The 19,610-nt window shown below is 35.9% G+C and overlaps 3 protein-coding genes across 7 annotated transcripts; 1 reads left to right on the top strand and 2 right to left on the bottom strand.

Moving 5' to 3' along the window:
- The first annotated feature begins 671 nt into the window (after positions 1–671).
- LOC115957506 (cytochrome b561 domain-containing protein At4g18260-like) lies at positions 672–3,529 on the top strand. Of its 2 annotated transcripts, none has more exons than XM_031075763.1 (4): positions 672–1,531; positions 1,675–1,836; positions 2,430–2,578; positions 2,662–3,529. In XM_031075763.1, exons 1-4 carry the CDS (start codon positions 1,397–1,399, stop codon positions 2,969–2,971), a joined length of 756 nt encoding a protein of 251 aa, XP_030931623.1. In that variant the 5' UTR covers positions 672–1,396; the 3' UTR covers positions 2,972–3,529. The 2 variants fall into 2 exon arrangements, with proteins under 2 accessions (XP_030931623.1, XP_030931624.1); XM_031075764.1 differs by having other exon boundaries at positions 1,442–1,531; positions 1,663–1,836.
- A 2,593-nt stretch (positions 3,530–6,122) lies between these two features.
- On the bottom strand, positions 6,123–8,564 carry LOC115954953. Its single transcript, XM_031072966.1, has 3 exons — positions 8,274–8,564; positions 6,640–6,711; positions 6,123–6,493 (listed from the first exon to the last, which is right to left on the bottom strand). Exons 1-3 carry the CDS (start codon positions 8,461–8,463, stop codon positions 6,198–6,200), a joined length of 558 nt encoding a protein of 185 aa, XP_030928826.1. The 5' UTR covers positions 8,464–8,564; the 3' UTR covers positions 6,123–6,197.
- Positions 8,565–14,534: 5,970 nt separating this feature from the next.
- LOC115957929 (pentatricopeptide repeat-containing protein At3g56550) lies at positions 14,535–18,443 on the bottom strand. 4 transcript variants are annotated; one of them, XM_031076273.1, is made up of 4 exons: positions 16,473–18,443; positions 15,821–16,124; positions 15,493–15,669; positions 14,535–15,225 (listed from the first exon to the last, which is right to left on the bottom strand). In XM_031076273.1, the coding sequence occupies exon 1, from the start codon at positions 18,344–18,346 to the stop codon at positions 16,604–16,606; it is 1,743 nt and encodes a 580-aa protein (XP_030932133.1). In that variant the 5' UTR covers positions 18,347–18,443; the 3' UTR covers positions 14,535–15,225; positions 15,493–15,669; positions 15,821–16,124; positions 16,473–16,603. The 4 variants fall into 4 exon arrangements, with proteins under 4 accessions (XP_030932133.1, XP_030932131.1, XP_030932134.1 ...); XM_031076271.1 differs by having other exon boundaries at positions 15,493–15,820; positions 15,987–16,124; XM_031076274.1 differs by having other exon boundaries at positions 15,987–16,124.
- Positions 18,444–19,610: the final 1,167 nt, after the last annotated feature.

Genomic DNA, 19,610 nt, shown 5'->3' with positions numbered 1-19,610 from the left:
TTATTAATTTGAAGACATGAAGTGACAATTCTTGTTTTTCCCAAATCCAACCTACGTAAAAGTCATATCAATAAATTAACTCCAGATCTGTTTGAATTTGGTAAAATTCTCACCTTCTTGATCACATTCATCCAAAAAATGGCATCTTTTTTCTTCTAATCTCAACAAAACTTAGCCAAATTACAAAAATTCCCCCAAAACTTTTTTCAACTTATTAATAGATAAATAACACACTACTTACTTAGTACTTACATGACTTTATTTAATGAGATTAAATTCTATAAAGATGTGGTGTAAAACTCAAGTTTTACCCTCTCTAATCTCAGTATATCACATTATCTTATCACATATTAAAAAATAAGTACAACCACTCCCAATTAATTCTAATACCCATATGAAAATCCAACCAAATTGAGAGTTTGTTAAGATGTTATTAGGTGTGGTAGAATGTATTGAGTTTTAAGTAAAAAATTGATGAGACAATCTTTTATTAGATGGTGTAAAACATGGGTTTACACCCCATCTTTGTCAATTTTGGACTCTTATTTAATACATTTATAAATTATTAAAAAAAAAAAAAAAATGATGTTTGCAAGTTGCAACTCTTTTGTTTAAGAATGCTCTATCATTGAGTTGCTTTAAGCAAAGATTACAATTTCTTCTCCCCTTGTATTAACCAAAATCCTGGTCTTTCTCCACTGAATTCAATGCTGCCTTATATTTATAGCATTAGCATTACCATGGTAACAAATCAATTATGTTCAAGCATACTGTTATAGTGGATACCCAGTAGTGAGACTGTGGGGGGCGTACTATTACAACCTACCAAGGTCCATTCTATAGTCTAGTATTGTCTCCCTCCTTTGAAAAATGGCATTCTTTTTGCTCTGAAATTCCACATTATCCTCCATAATCCCAAAAAGGCTGTCATAAGTGAACCCCACATGTGGTTGAAATCTTCACTTTCTTTAATCTCTTACTCAAAAATCTTCACCCCTGAACCATCAACCTCCATGCAGCACCCACACTTCTTTATTTAAAAGTTCTCACTTTGGCTTTCTTTACACCAAAACACTATCATGGTATCTTGAACTTAGACTTTTGATTTGCTTCCTTCAAATAAGACCATTGGTTTTCATAAGACACATTGTTCAAGCGGACTTTTGCTTATAATTATCATAGAGAATGAGTGAGAAAGAGATAATCAAGTGGCTGTAGCTTTTTTTTTAGGATGTCAAGTAGTTGTGGTCCTTGCGCTGGTGTCACGGTTTTTCACATCACTGTGATGTGCTAAACCTTGTTTTCTCAAACTGCAATTTTGAAGCTTCAACAGCATAAAAGGCTTTCTGGGTCTTTGAAGGAGTGGCCATTGCTTATCTTTTTCAGAAAAGAAAGAATGCAAGTTCTGCGGAGATTGGTTTTTTTCACCGTTCATGCTAGTCTTTTTATTCTTGTTCTACCACTTGTCAGCTCGTCTCAAGAACACTCAAAAACTACTAGTCATGCAAGCAAGAAAGACAACAATGATAAGGTTTTTCTTTTATTCCTTCCATTCTGATCTCTTGGAAATTCTTCTGTCATTTTCTTGTTCTAACATATTGTCTATTTCTTTTGTATACCACTGTTCCTAAGGATTTCCTAATGAAGCCAACTGATTTTTAGTTATGTTAACAGCTGAGTTCGAAACTGATGTTTGAGATTACACTCCATGGATTTCTCCTCTGGGCTTCAATGGGGTTCTTGATGCCTGTAGGAATACTTGTTATCAGAATGTCAAATAGAGTGGAATGTGGAAGAAAGCTCAAAGTTCTTTTCTATACTCATGCAATTTTGCAGGCAAGTTTTTTTCTTTTTCTCCTGTTACTTCACCATGTTTTCCCAAAAATTTAGATTAAACAATGATAGTTTGTTTTAATAATCTTTTTCCTTCCTCTTTCACTTGATAAACAATATCCCTACAGTGTGACAAACAGATAGCAATAAAGCTTTGAACTTTGCTTACTAGGCAGATGCCCTACTCTATGACTTCTAATGATGGTGAAATGTATATTAAAGTAAAAAAGATTCCTGATTTGCAATAATTAATCTAACCCACAGTTTCTTAGCAATCGGATACACAGCTAGTAAACTTCAATTTCCCTCAAGGTCATTAAAGAATATGATGGATACTTTAAGAGCAAGAAAAGGCATAGAATACAATATTCCAGTTGATTATTTATCCATCGTTTCCCAAATCTTATTTGGAATTGAGCATGTGGGTAAAACACAATTATGATGTAAGGTATGGCATTGGCCCAAAACTCAAGTCACAAAGTAGACAAATAACACATACAAGTGAAGATATTGTACCCATCATTAATGTAATTATTTTCCAAATGAATTCTACATTTGCTTTCTTCATAGATTTGATAAGTATTTTATGTTAACAGATACTTGCCGTACTTATTGCCACAGCAGGAGCAGTAATGTCCATCAAAAACTTCAACAACTCCTTCAACAATTATCACCAAAGGATAGGGGTAGCCCTATATGGTATCATATGGTTGCAAGCCCTGGTTGGTTTTATAAGGCCACGGAGGTATAACCATTTAAAATTGTTACATCAACATGGTTATGTATATCAGTTGTGCATGTTCACCACAACTTTTTTGTTCTCTGCAGGGGGTCTAAAGGAAGAAGTGTATGGTTTTTTATACATTGGCTACTTGGAACTGCAGTATGCTTACTAGGAGTTCTAAACATATACACAGGTTTACAAGCCTACCATGAAAAGACATCAAGAGGTATAAGGTTTTGGACTATCATTTTCACTGCTGAGATGTCTTTCCTTGCCTTCTTCTACCTGTTTCAAGATAAATGGCTGCATATACAAAGGCAAGGAGTAGTTTTGGGCAATGAACCAATAATGCCTAATGACCAAGAGATTTCTCCAAGAGACAAGCAAAAGGAATTGAAGATCCTGACTTGTTGAGGATGAAAATCAGCCAATGTTAATTTTACCAATAGTAAATCCTTTTCATCCTTTTCATCTCATTTTCTCTATGGATATTCTCCCATAGAATGGATTGGTGTTTATTAGTAAAGAGCACATACAGCATCGAATGTTGGGATGGAGACTTCCTATAATATAAATTACAGATGTTTATTGTTTTTAATTTTCTGAACATACATGGCTTTTTGGATCTTGCAAATTGGATATGTAGTGACTGTGACTTTTGGGATCCTGTTTGGGCTACAGATAAAATATTTGCAAAATCTGACAGTACGAAGATGCAACCTGAAGTTATATCATTTCATGAAGAGCAGACAACCCATGAGCTTCCAAATAAAATATTTACATTAGCTGCAGTCATAAACTCATAATCCTTGGGATAAACAAACCTTCATATAATCCTGACGTTGTGTTTTGGCAGAAAATGGAATCCTACTCCTGTATTTCTACTTCAAACAAATATATGCCTTAGGCCATGATTGGTTAGATGAAGATACAGTAGAAGAAAAGAAAGCTTAGAATCTTGAACTAGTACTTGATCCAAATAATGTTATGCTTCAAAGTTCTTTCTATTCTCCTCATTCTTTAAAGCACTAAATATCCTGAGTTCCTAACTGCATTTGAAAAAATATATGGTCTAAGTCTCTCTCTTTTCAATGTCACTATGATGCACACTCACTTCCTAGCCTCTGAAATTCAAATGGTTTTAACAATTAAAACAATACTTTGTCAATCACATAAACAGAAGCACTTTGGAAGAACACTTTAAATAAGAAAATCAGAGCAAATTAAAGCATTTAGAGTGGATAGAAAGTGATGGTGAAGTTTGGAAGTATTTCTTATTAACTATTAATACGTTCATATGACATGGAAAACATTGCCGTGATGAATATGATATGTCATATGACATGGAAAACATTGCCGTGATGAATATGATATGTGCTGGCTTCCAAAGCCAAATTGTCAAGATCCCCCCAACCCAAAGAACGGGCACACGGTTTTTGGATATCCCATACGTTAAAGCAGTGCCTTGGGAGAGGAATACGCAATTAAAGGAGGCAGATAAAAGTGAGAACCACTTTTAGTACAAGTTAAAATATTTTTCCACAAATCATCTACAACAAAATCAAGAAAAATATTTCAGCTTTGCATCGTAGGAGGCAGATCCTCAGACCAGGTTCATTAAAGTAGTTATATGACCAAAAAAGTCGTGATGTGAAAATCTAGGGATAAATCTGAACACTGTAATCATCCAAATCAATCCATTTTTGCTTTCCATGGTCTGGAGTTTGAACTATTGTTATGATAACTTGGCAAAATTATGTATCAATTATAGCATTGAATTTGCTAACAAATTGAATTGTTAAATTCACCTAAGCAATGGCTTTGAATAAAATTTAGAAGATAATCAAAGGAAAAAAGCTAAAGTAAGAATGCTACAATGCTTAAAAAATTAAGAAACTAGAACTAGTGCAGGCGAATTTAGCTCAATAATTCCATCTTAATGACAGTCAATGAAAGTAGATGAAGTTGAGGAATGAGAACATTATACATGGGAGATTTAGTCAAAAGTTGGATGTAGTGGAAGGACATTGGATGGTCTGAAAAAGAAGATGAGTTGAGATGTCAATGATGGTATGATAGTCTATGACTTAATAGTTAATAGCATATCTAGCCCCACATGGTGAAATTTAATAGCATATCTAACCCAGAGTAATGGAAGTTTAACAGTACATCTAGACCAAAATGATGAAAAAATTAATGGAAGATCTAGCTCCAAATGAAGAAATTGGTGAGACAGGATTCATGTAACAAAATCTAAAATGTTGGGAAAGCGTCTTTTTTTTCCTGGTTTCATCAAACTTCAAATTGAAATTATTTGAGGACAAAATAGGCAACACATACCACAACAGTATACTATTTTGTTTGGAGTGAACCAAACCCCTTGAATTCAAGCCTATCTCAATATTTCAGTACTCTCACTAAAGTGGATTGTGGGGCTACCGAGAGCCTCCCATTCCTATTAAAATTATCGATATAATCATTTAATGGATAAATAATAATTTGTGTTAAGAATTTTAAGCTCTAAGGAAACTTCTCATATGAAAATTATAAAAACAATGTACTTAAGTCAGCATTTGCTAGTTTGCTCATTATAGCCTCATCAAGCCACTGAATTATTTGGTCAGTCTCAATTCCTGTAGTTTGAATATTTGTGAATAAATATGCAAAATAAAATCCAGTTCTAAGCCTACTTTTGGAGAATATTAAATGAACATTCCAACATCCATGGATATAAAACATTCAATTGTGTTTTATGCAGCATTTGAAAGGAGTTCATCCCTCATTTTATACACAATCATTTAAAATTATTAAACTCATTTTAATTAAATATGTACACATGATTTTCAACTTTTCTTATCTACAGACTATGATGATGATTTTAAATTTCGTTAATAATAAGTTGTTGAAAATAACTCCAATGAGTGCTAGTTTGAATGAAAAAAAATCAAATATCTATTAAATGCAAAATCAACAATTTCATCTTTTTGGATATCTAGTACATGGGGATGGGGTTATGGTTATTGCTGCAAAAGTTGCTTGGCACCTAAAGATGATTTCATTATTTTATATATATATATATATATATATATATATATATATTTAACTTTCTTACAGGAAACCTACAGGAAGAAAAGGAAGACAACTCTTTTTTTATACCTACTTGTGGTAAATGATGCAAATGTCAGTTTAATCTGACCTCAGAGAAAAATGAAATCTTGCTCAAAAACAGTAAAATGAGTATTTCTGTTCAATAGCTACTTACTAAATTATGGGAATAAAGGTCGCTCTTAATTTGCAGAAGTAATACCCTATTTGATCTTGTGCTGTGATTCTGTCAGTATAAATGCTATGTAAGAAAGAAATCATGTCTGAGCTGTTAATAAGGATGCAACAATAATATCTCTTTAATTAACTTGATCGACATCTTTGAAGAATTCCTTTTAAACAACTTAAGCCAATGCCTTGACACCCAGTGCAATGGACTCACTTGACAGATAAAAGCTTAAAAATCTATAATAGATCATCTTTTATTTTTTTTACAAGAAAAGAATTTGAAAGTCGCTGATTAGTTAGAGCATCACAACTCCGAATTTAGTGCAAGAAATTGTAATTTCACTATAGTAATCTAAAGTCATATATGTCATGGAAAAAGCTGTACATAACCAGTTATTATTGCAATACCTAATATTATAAAAGGTGGAAGAATTACAAAAGCTCCAATAGTCGCAAAGAAAACTGAATCATTCCTTTGAGACACTTCATCCAGGTAAGCTTGTCTTCTGATATTTCTCTTCTGTGAAATGGTTAAGAACTTGGCACTAAGCTTCTTTAAATCTTTACCCAATGGAATGCTGAAATCATCATCTCTGTCTCCAACTAATCGTGCTAGCTGGTCACGGATTGTAAGTTTCTGGGAACTGCCATCACTTTCATAACCTGGTGATGACATAAGACCATAAATAAATCTTAAATTGAATTAAAGTACCTTTTCTTAAAAAATTTTACCCAATTTTCTTTATGTTCTTTCTGCTGAGTAAGAAACATCTTGTATGCTTGTTTCTATGTTGGATGAATTCACATACCATCAACTGCTGAGCTAGTGGAAGTGAGTTGTTCTAACAGATCCAGCTGTGTGCGTGCGGAAGACAAGGATCCTTTTAAAATTAAACATCATAAGCACATCAGTATCAAAATCAAATTTTTCTCAATTCGAAATTTAGAGGTGTAAAGGGAGTATCTTGCATAACCAAACATAATAACTTTCAAGCTAGAGTCTACAACCTTCAGAATGGACAGGAATTTTAAAAACTGCGGTTACAGAATGACAAAGAGAACAAGCAATTAATGATCTTACTGTATATGTTAAGAAGTTGCAACCTCTAGTTGAATTCCCAGAATCTCACACAATGATGATTTACATAAAAATATTTAATAAAAAAATACATGATATCTGTTAGTTGAAAATCGTAAAAGCATGTATTCACAGTATACAGCTAGAAGCAGCATTTAGAGTTTCTGAATCAACCAACCAAATAAGAGTCCTTATGCATGTAAATTGCAAGGTAATCATTATGGGATATATTTTTTGGGCGTATTGGAAGTACTTCAATTTCTTTTGAAACAAAAAAATGAGCTTTAATTTCCCTCATAAATCAAGAATAGTCCTTAATAAAATTTGTACAAGCAGTATTTTACTGGTTATTCGATTCAATTGAATTTTCTGATATTTTATGTAAATTGATGGTGGATTAATACTTCGTGAACAACACAAATTAATATAGTATTTATTTAGTTATTTATTTTTAATAATTTGATAGTTATGGGAGAGGGATTTTACCCTGGACATCTCTATTGGAAACACGAAGAAATATAAGTTGAACTACAAGACTCATGGCATAAATAAATAAGACAATATTTATTAATTTCACATTTGTACAATATATATACATAAGTTAAAGCAACTTTTATCTTTTTTTGTCTTGTAATTGTCAAGATAGAATATTATTTCAATGCTTTATAAATTTTAAAAATTTTCTTATCACTCTTACTTTGGCCTCCTTAAAATAATTTTTGCCCAAAATATTAATAAATAAATAAACCCTGGTTTCTCAATAAAACTTCTGCATTTATACAACCCATTATTTTATATTAGTTCCCCAACTCACACACTTTTTCTCCATGTGTACGACCTTTGTCATTTCTCATCTTTATAGGTATTCTTACCTTCTTGACCAGTTCGTATAGAAGTCAAGGGAAGAGTTTTCAAGGAACCAGCTCCTGGGGACCTCTATTTTTCTTTTGGTAAATATTCTTACCCTTTTTTTCCTTACTTTTTTTTTCCCCTTTTCCCTTTTTAATCTCATGGCCACAAATTGTTGCTAGTTGAGGCAAGGAAAAACAAACGAGAAGAGCACAGCATATTTCTTAGCTATAAACTTTATAGCTAGTAGACCAAAGTATCTCTCTCTCTCTATATGTGTGGTGAGATTCTGACAAAACCCACTGAATAAAATGTAAATTCTTATCAAAACCTTCTAGGACACGGAATGTGTTAAAGGAAATATTATTCTACTGAGCTTTTTTTTTTTTGCTAAAATGATTCTACAAAGCAACTTATATGTCTAATATTCTACTGTTATTATAATCACAGTGGTGAAGTATGAGAGTGAAGTTCAATGAGAAGAAGCTGATAAAAACAATTTGTTGAGTTGCATACCAGAGAAAGAAACAGGAGGATCCTCCTCTGTAACTCTTCCTTCAGCTCCCTCTGGCTGACCAAATGTTCTGAAAGAATAAGAAGAGTGGAGCTTGAGAAAGTGCTTGTGTTTTGGGAACAAAGATAGTGGACTAGTAGTAGTAGTAGAAGGCTTTGGGTGAAGAGAAGAAGCAATGAAATTCAAGGCCATGGAATTGGAGTCCTTTGTGAAATTTCTATGCAGTTTAAGTCTAAGGATTTGCTTCCCATTGTCGTTAATTTTAGTTGGTTTCTTTCGGTTTACAAAAAAGGTGTTGTATTAATATTCAATACCCACCTCATTTTTTTTATTTGGGCCAAAAAAAAGCTCGTCCACATATTTATTACACATGACACCGACATTGTCCACGTGTCTAATTCTGATTTTCCTATTGAGATTTTCTTTTTTTGCCTTTTTTATCCGGCTACCTTTTCTAATTTCAAAAGCCAAAATATGGAAAAGACGAAAACAAAAATGTATTAAAAATTGTAAGAAATTGAGGAAAAAAAATAAAACATTCTATTTGCTATCGTTGTTGGGACGAACTTGGCTAATAAATATCGAACTATCCTAGAGGTGTTTTTTTTTTTTTTTTTTTTTTTTTTGGTGAGAATCAACTATCCTAGAGATTCTTATCAAAAAAAAAAAAAAAAAAAAAAAAAAAAAAAAAACTATCCTAGAGATTAAGTAGGAAATAATCCTTTTTATTTTTTATTTTTGCTACTTCATTCTTCATTAGAAAAATTTATGCATCACATGTTGATCTATGGAATTTTTTTTTTTTTTTTAATTATGAATAAAAAATAGCCAAATTACCATGATACTAGTTACGATTCTCTTACTGCTTGGGACCTTATTCCATAAATGAATAAATAAAATTTAATAATTTGTTTGGGACAAGCAAGGCAAAGACTAATGCTTGAGAGACCCAGAAAAAGAAAAAAAAAATTGAAATATATGAAACTGAAAAGGAAGAGCATTGATCCAGTCCTCCATTAATCGCCAGAGAATTATATTATTATCAAATTTTCATTTGCCACCGTCCATAAAAATTAAAATTATCCATATTTTATAAATAAATAAAAAAACACCCCAGAATTAAATATCCCCATCCAATTGGTGAAGCAATGCTAAATAAACAAGAAGTCAATGGGGTTAACATTGACTTGGTCTTTCGACTCACTTAACCTCCCTCTTTTCCCCCCAGCTCCAAGACCTTCTTCAAGGTATTCCGGTGGCCCACTTTGCTAGCCTTATTGACTCCTTTCTATGGCCCCACAATAAGGGCACCTGTTTAGTTAAGTCCGTGTCAAAATTTCTTTTTCACCGCCAGCAGACCCCTTGGAACAAAGCCCTTTGGAACTAGATATGGGCTTCCCCTTGCCCCAAAAAAATCCAAATTTTCCTCTGGAAGGCTCTACGCGACTAACTCCCCACCAAAACATACCTATCATTTGGACGCCCGTCTATGGATTCTCATTGCCCTAGATGCCAGTCACCAGAAACTACTATACACATTCTTCGTGACTGTCCATGGGCGAAAGAGGTCTAGCACCAATCACCAAGTATCCTGCCCCTGTCCTTCTTCCAACTGCTGCTACAAGACTGGCTGCAATATAATGCTACGGTGGTTAGGGCTACCTTACCCCACCACCCCCCATGGCAAGTCTATTTTCCCTTCACCTGTTGGAAGCTTTGGCTAGCATGAAATGAAAGAATATTCAAAAACCAATCCCGCTCCCAACATAGCCTTATCTACTCCTCGGTACAAGCGGCGACAGAATTTCATTTCCTCGCCGATACCACCAGACGACCCTCGGTCCTGGTTCCTCAGCTTATTCGTTGGCAAGCACCCCCCTACCCCTATCTTAAACTTAACACCGATGGTAATGCCTTAGATAACCCAGGTCTGGCTGGAGTAAGGGGAGTGTTGCGCGACCACTAAGGCCGGTGGATCTCAGGATTCTCAATTCATGTGGGCCTCACAACAAACAATATGGCTGAGTTGGCCGCGGTCAGACAGGGTCTGGCGATGGCATGGAATACGGGCGTGAAGCTCCTTCAGCTGGAGCTGGATTCTAAAGTGGTCCTAACCTGGCTGACAAATAAAAATATGAATTATCCCACTAACATGCTGCCTTTGATTTATGATTGTAGGAACCTCTTGGATCAGGAATGGGAGGTGTACGTGCAACACGTGTACCGTGAGGCAAATGGCTGTGCCGATGATCTGGCAAAGTGGGGGACCCGCCAACGGAATCTGATGACTGTGTATAGCGAATGTCCCACTTTTGTTAATGTATCATATGTTAGGGACTTGACTGGCCTGGGGGAACCTCAGCTATGTGCCCCAGGCACAATTGTTGGTGTTGTATGAACTCAATTTGTTATAAATAAATCCTCCCGCTTTCCACCTAAAAAAAAAACATGCCCTAGGTGCAACAAAGTGTCAAAAAATTCAAACATTGTATTAGCAATCATGGAAATTTATAATTTTTGAATAAAAGTTGCATGTGGCATTTCATTAAGTAACATTCACTTACTGTCCCCAACTGGATGAAGAATTGAACCTTGATTCTACTACCTTTGTCAATTGGCAAGCTTATATCCAAACCTAATCTTGACAAGCTTATATCCAAACCTAATCTTGACGCAAGGTAATTAAGAAGACCTTTACTACCATTCGTTTCTTTTTCGATGAATGAGCAATATTACCACAAAGAAGGTTCAGTACAGATCAAAGAATCAGATATAACAAAAATATCATGATGCACAACCAAATTCTTCTAGCAAAAGAGCATTAAAAGAAAAGATGCTCCCTACTTTCAAGCTGTCTCCTACCTAAAACACAAAGCACATCCCCTTGAAACCCCCCCCCCCCCACTTAAGCACTCTATCCTTAATTGGCAGCCTATTCGAAATAGTTAACCACCCTATAAAGGCATGCTTAGGAATGGTTTCAGGGAACCACAACAATTTCCACCAGCTGACCTCTATACTATTCTTTCTAATGTAATTCCAGGTTTCTCAGGTCGTCAACTGAACAGACTTAGATGGAATCCAAAGTAGTCTGTCCTCCTCAACCAATCTTACCAAGCTGAGTTTACTCTGAATTGCCACCAGATCATTGGAACGAGCAAGGTTCCAAACCCAATTGCCATCTCTCAACAGACTAGAAAGCTTGGAATCTGGTTTACTAGCTGCATCATAAATAACCCTATGACCATATTTATTATACAGCGCAGTATCTGGGTGCCAACAATCATGCTGAAGAAAGATATTTCCTGAGTCAACTTCATATCTGATGAGAGGCCTAGTTTAAGAATCTTTTACCAGCTCCAAGTGCATTCTTGAGGGATTTAAAGAACCCAAAAAAATCCTACCCTTTAAGAAATTTTCTACCATTTGTTTCTCCTGTATAATAAAGAAAAAATGGTCAAACCCCATGCACGATGCTCTCATTTCAGTCTAGGAGGTCTTTGATGGGTAGTGTACCCCCAATTTTGAGGAGGTCGAATCTAGAACTTGAACCTGAGACACATCAAGGACACTAAATATTGCACCAAGGTCCAACTTCTCCCATAACGTAAAGAAAAAAAAAACAATAAAAGGTAGCATCATCAAATCTGTAAAGTCAGGTTCTCACATTAATAACAGTGCAAGAGATGAATATTTTCATGACCGGAAAAAACCCAAAAATGTCCTTTAACTTTAAGTCGCAATACAGGCCAAATAACAAGCTTTATATGCTGCAAGTTCCAAGTGGCTCTAAAGTAATTCTTTGTCCACTATAAGAAGCTACTCCACTCCTATACCCCTTTGATGAGTAAAGAAATTCTTACCCAAAGCTCCATAATCTTTTTAGATACGTCTGAGTTTAGGCCTATTACATGTTGCAATATACTTTATAAATGCATGACACAAATTCCAGTGAATAGATTGGAGGGATGACTTGAGGAATTTGTGAGAAACATCCAAACAGCCCTCCCCCACATTAAACTGAATTTGACTGAAAAACTTCTCTGAGCCTTTCTTAATACTCCTCCACATCCCACACCCGTGAGAACCTCTTACCCCTCTAGTGCACCAGCCTCCTCTCCTCTCACCATATTTGGCTGCTATAACCTGACGCCATAATCTGTTACTTTCATTCCCAAAACACCACAACCACTTCCCGAGTAAGGCCTTGTTAAACAACCCAATCCTCCGGATCCCCAAACCACCACTCTTAATAGGCAAACAGACCTTATCCCAAGCAACTAAAGGGTATTTAAAAACATCCTCCGAGGCCCCCTAAAGGAAATTCCTCTGAATTCTTTCTATCCTAGCTGCCACAGCTTGAGGGATAGTAAACAAAGATAAAAAATAGGTGGGAAGGCTTGAGAGAGTACTTTTTAACAAAGTAAGCCTGCCACCTTTTGACAAATAAAGTCTTTTCTAGCCAGATAGCCATTTCTCCATCTTTTCTATAATAGGATTCCATATCGACGCATCCTTATAATGGGCCCCAAGTGGCATGCCCAGATATCTCATAGGTAGTGTGCCCACCTTGCAACATAGGGTACAGGCCAAAGCATTCAGATTCCCAACATCCCCAACAGGAACAATCTCACTCTTACCTACATTAACTTTCAGGCCTGTAATAGCTTCAAAGGAGATCAGCACCATCCGAATGTATAATAACTGGTCCCTAGAAGCATCACAGAACAGAATAGTATCGTCAATAAAAAGAAGATGAGAGATATGCACACCCCCTTGTCTATGTGACCCCACTTGAAATCCACAAAGAAAGCCAGCATTTTCCGTTCTCTTTAGAAGTCTACTCAGCACTTCCATAACTAATAGGAATAAAAGGGGAGATAAAGGATCCCCTTGGCGCAGGCCACGAGAACTACCAAAGAAACCAGCCGGAGACCCATTGACCATAACTAAGAATTTAACCGTAGAAATACACACCTTAATCCAACCTCTCCACCTCGCCCCAAAGCCGATCCTTTCCATAAGGTAGAATAAGGCATTCCAATTCACATGATCATAAGCCTTCTCTATGTCCAATTTAACTATGACACCCGAGATGCCACTCTTCAACCTGCTATCTAAACATTCATTAGCAATTAGAACTGAATCAAGAATCTGTCTACCTCCCACAAAAGAATTCTGAGAGTCGGATATTAGTTTATCCAACACCCCATGAAGTCTATGAGCCAATACCTTAGCCAAAAGCTTGTAAAGGCTGCCCACGAGACTAATCGAGCGAAAATCTTTAATATTGACTACATTAGTCTTCTTAGGGATCAAACATAAAAAGGTAGCATTAAGAGATTTCTTAAAAACACATTGGCTATGAAAATCCTTGAAAAATGTCAGGACATCCTCTTCCAAAACACTCCAGCATTTCTGAAAGAAAGCCATAGAAAACCCATCTGGCCCAAGGGCCTTATCCCCTTCCGCCTCCATGAGAGCCTCAATAATCTCCTCCTTCTCAAAACAGAGGTCGGTTTCTGGTAAATAGGTGTTGTTTATGCTGCTGTGATGGGGAATCAGTGGATCACCTCCTGCTTCATTGTAAGTTTTCTCATGCCTTATGGAGCGAAGCTTTTGCAATGTTTGGGATCCAATGGGTAATGCCAAGGTCAGTCAGCTCTTTTTTCTTTATGTGGAGAAACTGGTTTGGAAGGCATCGTTCGACCATTTGGAATATGGTCCCGGCATGTTTAATGTGGTTAATTTGGCAAGAACGCAATAGCTGCACTTTTGAAGACAAGGAGAGAACATTAGATCATCTAAAATCTCTCCTTTTTGGTACTCTATTTCTTTGGGCTCGCATTTGGGGGTGTACAAATTGTATTTCTTTATCTGAGTTTTTAGCCTCTTGTTCCTTTAGTTCTTGATTATTTTTGTATCTGTTTCTTGTTCAGAGTGTTCACTATCGTGAGCATGATGTTCATTTTTTCAATATAAAGTCTTATTACCTATCAAAAAAAAGGAACATAGCTGAGAATGTTCTCTCAGCTCAGGAGTGTATCAAGAATTATCCCAGGGAAGTGGGTCAAACCAGATGCACTATAAAAGTTGACTTGATGAAGGCCTATGACTCAGTTGACTAGAGTTTTGTATTTCACTGTTCAACTGTTATTGGGATTCCTGATAGGTTTGTTAGTTGGGTTTGGGAATGCATTCTACTCCCAGGTTTTCTATTGCCATAATTGGTAGTCTGGTAGGTTTTTTTTTTTTTTTTTTGGATTGTAGGTAGGTTTTGTTTTAAGGGTGCTAAAGGGGTTAAGACGGTGATCCTATCTCACCTTATTTGTTTGTCATTGCTATGAAGGTGTTCTCTGGGCTTCTAAGAACTTCTATCAGGAATTCCTTGAATGGTTTTGTGTATGCGCAAAAAGTGTCCTTGAACAGTTCAGGCATGTGCCAACAGTATTATTGGAAAAGGCATGTGCAGGTGTCGACATTTCACAGACAGAATTGTTGGAATTCTCAAACTGCTTATCAGAAATCAATTTAAAATACACTCATGGTATTCCCTTAGGATAATTTTTCTTGACAAGCGCCTGTTCAGCAAACATGTAAAAATAGGGCTCTGATTCATTTCCATGGACTATATCTCACTAATGCATGTGAAAGGAAAAATATCAATTCAAAACCAGATTTTCCATAACGGAACTTTGCAATCCTGACTTCAACACCCAAGATGCCACATTGATGACAGGTGATTGAATGGGGCATCAGAGAGAATTTGGTTTGGAAAGAGAAGTTTGGGAGATTATGAGAAAACTTGTCAGGTATCTTAGAGTCAAAAGACTCAATAATTCAGTATACACAAAAAGCAGTCACTTCCAGTTTTGAACACGACAATATTTCACTAATAAGAAATTAAATACTAACCTTGGTGATATTCACTTCAATTGATGCACTGTCTTCTATCTATGCATTGAAAATTTTAAATTTCTGAAGGCATTAGAAGATGATCAAAATAGCTTTGTATCATCAATAGAAATGCATACAAAGTTCCTTATCCAAAATAAAATAAAATTTCACACACAGTAAAATGATCTTTTATTTTCTTTGGAGAGAGAGAGAGAACCATCAATTGTGCCTTAATTGGGAAATAAAAAGGGGGGGGGGGGGTATATATCTAACTAAGATATGCACATGAGAGTGAATAAATAAAAGTATGATAAAGAGACTTACAGAGGGGAGGGAGGTGCATTTGTAGAATGTAGATATGGCTGCTATTGGACCAATGCTTCTGATGTCAAAATGCTTTGAACACAGGAATTAGCCCCAAAGAAGGTTTTGCCTTGGTCAGTTTATATGTCTTTTAGGGTCTCAACAATGTCATGCTTACAGCTGGATGCAATGCAATAACTGCAAATGAAACTAGTGTCAGAGCCATGACAATGAAGGAGACATTGGGATTGCAGTCACGGCCAGAGGGATTGAACCAAATGAACAGAATTCCTGAGAATGTAAATACTGGAAGTAGCATCCAACTGACACAGCAAGTAAAGAAATATACCTAAACATACAATTCATAAGGTTAGTTGTCAAATGAAAGTAAGTACAATTAGATACGAAAAATAGAATTAAGCTCTTCTGTTTATCTTTTTGCACCCATGCATCATCCCATGAGCCTAACTATTGGAATAGACTTCTCTTCTTTATCACATGAAAGGAAACATTACCAGCAAAAGGAAGAAAGCAATTTTTCCCTTGCTTTAGGGAATTCTAATAAACTTAGAGCCAATGCACTATGAGAGATCCCCAAGGATATGGGAAAGGGTGAATTCCAGGCCCCCTGTATCTCACGCATGTTACACAAGCTGAAAAGAAAAAGAAAAAAAGCTTTCATTAGCATAACAAGCTGGCTCCATGCATTCAAGCCATAAAAATCAAGAATGATAAACCCAGTCTTTATTTGTATATTTCATTTAAGACACATTGCCAAGTTCTTAGAAGCATTTATTATAACTCATTCAAATTTCATTTTAAAATTTGTGATAAACAGCCCAGAAAGCCTCTGGAAATAACCTTCCCTATGGCAAATATAAAGTACAAACTTTTTAAAAGACAAGATTTACACATGCCACCATCAACCTGGGTTAAATAAAATGCAGCAGAAGGCAACAATCCCTTTAATATAATATCAAAACTGTGGGGGCAAAACTGACCATAAGGTTTGATAAAAAATCTCTGTCAAAACCAACCAACTGATGATAGCATGGCCTCTGAAGCCTAAGGTGTTGGTGCTAGATAATCGTGGGATACTTCTTGGGGAAATTTAATTGACTATCATCAGTCATCACCAGTAGTCTTTGCAAGAACAAACTCCGCCTTTGAAGTGATGGAACCGAACTCTGTCCCTAACAATTATTTCTCTATTAAATGCTTTCGAAACATATTTTGTAAATGAATGGCAATCTTTACAAACTCTTAAATTCTTAACAATTCGTATAGATGTTCCTTTTGGAGTTCTTGCCAACCCAAAAGCAATTGCCAACTTCTCACTATGATATGATGTGGAAGTTTCTAGGCACTCTTCTGTAATCAATCCAGCCACAGAGAGTAAAGACTCCTCTGGCACATAACCAAGCAAAGCAGCCTTACTGATTACTTCTCTCAGTTTGTGATAAATTTCAATAAAATCAGGATGTAACTTGTCATCCACAACAAATTTATGAATTTGATCACCAACTTCAATCCAGCTCCATCCCGGGGTTGTCTTTATTCCCTGGCTTTTGATCAGTTTTCTCATCTTTGCAATACCATCTGTATCTTTGGCTCCAGCATATATCGCAGCAAGCAGAATATAGTCCCCTGCATTTGATGCCCCAAGCTGAACCAGATTCCTCATGGCAATCTCTCCTATTTTCACATTCTTGTGAATCTTACAAGATCCAAGCAAAGTGCGCCATAGGACTGGATCATCTTGTGAGGGAGAAGTCCCTATCATATCAAGTGCCTTTTCAAGCTTCCCAGCTCGTCCAAACAAATCCACCATGCAGCCATAATGCTTAATTCCAGGCTTCAAATTGAACTCCGTGTTCATCATGTGGAAATACTCAACACCCTCCTCAACCAAGCCTTGGTGACTGCATCCACACAACAAACCAAGGAATGTGATGGAATTTGGTTGAACTCCTGCCATCAACATCTGCCTAAAGAAAGAGATTGCTCCATCCCCATGACCATGCACTCCATACCCAACAATCATCGAGTTCCAAGTAAAAACATCCTGCTTCTGCATACTATCAAAGACACAAAAAGCATCATCCAAGCAACCACATTTTGCATACATATCTATAAGTGCATTTCCAACATAAACATTCTTCACAAACCCCTCTTCACAAGCAATCCTATGCAGATTAACCCCAACATTCAACGCGCCCACGTGAGCGCAAGACGAAAGTAATCCAACAAGAGTAAACCCATCAAGACCCACATTCTCATTCTTCATCTCATCATACACCTTCAACGCCTCGTAGTGAAAACCAGCTTGAGAGTAGCAAGAAATCATTGAATTCCAAGAAACCAAGTCCCTTTCAGACATATCATCAAACACCTTCTTTGCAACCCCAATGAATCCATTTCCCACATAAGACCTTACAAGATTAGTACAAACAACAACATCCCTCTCATACCCACATCGTATTATAGTCCCATGAACCTCTCTACACTTGTTCTCAGCCTTAACTCTCTCGCAGGCCTTGAGCACAAATGAGAAAGTAAAGGTGTCAGGGCGAGAAACCAAAGAAGAAAACATGTCATTGTAATAAAGAATGGATTGGAGAGGAGATGGGCTATTGGCAAAGCCTCTGATAATGGAATTCCAAGCTTGTGTTTGAGGATTATCAATGTGATGGAAGAGAAGCTGTGCGTAGGACAAGGAGCCAGAAACCGAGACAGCGCAGAAGTGGACGAGTTTGGTGGAAATGGCGGGGTGGTGTTGAAGACCGTTGGTGATGACGTGTGCATGGATTTTCTGAAGCCTTTGGAGACTGTTGCAGCCTTGCAACAGTTTAAGGATGGTGTCGGATTTTGACATGTCTCTCGTTTCTTTGATGTGTGTAGAATTCTATATTTAATGAAATCGCCAAAAGATATGTTTTGTATTCATTAAAAAAAGAGGCAAGTTGTGTGGAATGGCCAATATTTAGGCCGTTTGGTACTTGGGTTAAAATACATAATTTCAGTTTTTACACTTTGTTTGCTTCATTGGAAAATCTTTTGTAAAGAAAGTTTTTCACATTTCTCAGTATTTAGTAGCACAAAAAAAAAAAAAAAAACTGGTCACTAACTATGGGAAACATAATTTTAGAAAACAATCTCTCTCACGCGTTGCATCTCCTATAAATATTATTTTCGTCTATAACTATGGGAAACATAATTTTTTAGCATCTTCTCTCTCTCGTGGTAAGCTTTCTCACTTTTTCTCTCCTCACACCCTCACTAGCACTAACTCTAGTCTCTCCTCTTCCCATAAATCTCTCTCTAACAGTCTCTCTTCTCTCCTTTTTCCATGTTTCTCTTTCCCTTTGTAACACAATTCTCTTATTAGATTTTTTTTTCTTCACTGATTGGTCAATAGCTCTAACTTGCAAAGAAAAACAAATTTGCAACAGTAATTATTACATTTCTTTCTACCAAAATCCCAATTCTTTGCTTTGAATTTCAAGCTTAATTTTCATTTTTCTCTAAGAAATTTTCGGTTTGATGGATTCCAAACAGAAGTTACTTCTTTTTTCGTACATAGAGTACAAAAAAAAAAAATAAAATAAAAAATAAAGAAGAAGAAAGAATGAATAAAGTAAAAGATGAAAATTTTAAACATGGTACCTATATTACTCTAAATTGCTTTTACATGGGACAATCTTTAACGTGGACTAATAATATTGTTATATAATGAATGATAATTGTTTAGGAGAGTTGCATTTGTTGGCAGATACTTTATGCAATAATGATGTATTATGTAGATACATTATTGATAATTTAGAGTAATATTGAAGACTTGTAGTTGACCATAGTAAACAATTAGTATACCAACAAAAAGAGTAGACAATTAAAAGTTATTGTTATTTATACTTATTGAAAATGTATTCCCCTGTCAAATTTATATGTGTGTGTGTGTGTACGTACATACGTACGTACGTTACTGTCCATATATATGAGCAAGATGAGTGGTAGAGATCATGAAAATTTGACAACTAATTAATTTTTATTGTATCTATTGTCAAAATTTTAGTATGAAAACCAAATACATTCTTGGTTTATTATTTATAATGAATACATTAGTTGGCTTACATAATTCA

Source organism: Quercus lobata, chromosome 8 (assembly GCF_001633185.2).
Source record: "Quercus lobata isolate SW786 chromosome 8, ValleyOak3.0 Primary Assembly, whole genome shotgun sequence".
Taxonomy (NCBI): Eukaryota; Viridiplantae; Streptophyta; class Magnoliopsida; order Fagales; family Fagaceae; genus Quercus; species Quercus lobata.
This window is presented reverse-complemented; position numbering and strand designations above follow the sequence as displayed.

What these genes read in the sequence shown, in the direction of transcription:
- LOC115957506 (XM_031075763.1), top strand. Translation starts at nt 1,397, where the DNA reads ATGCAAGTTCTGCGGAGATTGGTTTTTTTCACCGTTCATGCTAGTCTT. An exon ending in ATACTCATGCAATTTTGCAG is followed by an intron (nt 1,837 to 2,429) that starts GCAAGTTTTTTT and finishes TTATGTTAACAG; the next exon opens with ATACTTGCCGTACTTATTGC. An exon ending in GGTTTTATAAGGCCACGGAG is followed by an intron (nt 2,579 to 2,661) that starts GTATAACCATTT and finishes TGTTCTCTGCAG; the next exon opens with GGGGTCTAAAGGAAGAAGTG.
- LOC115954953 (XM_031072966.1), bottom strand. Translation starts at nt 8,463, where the DNA reads ATGGCCTTGAATTTCATTGCTTCTTCTCTTCACCCAAAGCCTTCTACT. An exon ending in TCCTCCTGTTTCTTTCTCTG is followed by an intron (nt 6,712 to 8,273) that starts GTATGCAACTCA and finishes TAATTTTAAAAG; the next exon opens with GATCCTTGTCTTCCGCACGC. An exon ending in CACTAGCTCAGCAGTTGATG is followed by an intron (nt 6,494 to 6,639) that starts GTATGTGAATTC and finishes TGTCATCACCAG; the next exon opens with GTTATGAAAGTGATGGCAGT.
- LOC115957929 (XM_031076270.1), bottom strand. Translation starts at nt 18,346, where the DNA reads ATGTCAAAATCCGACACCATCCTTAAACTGTTGCAAGGCTGCAACAGT.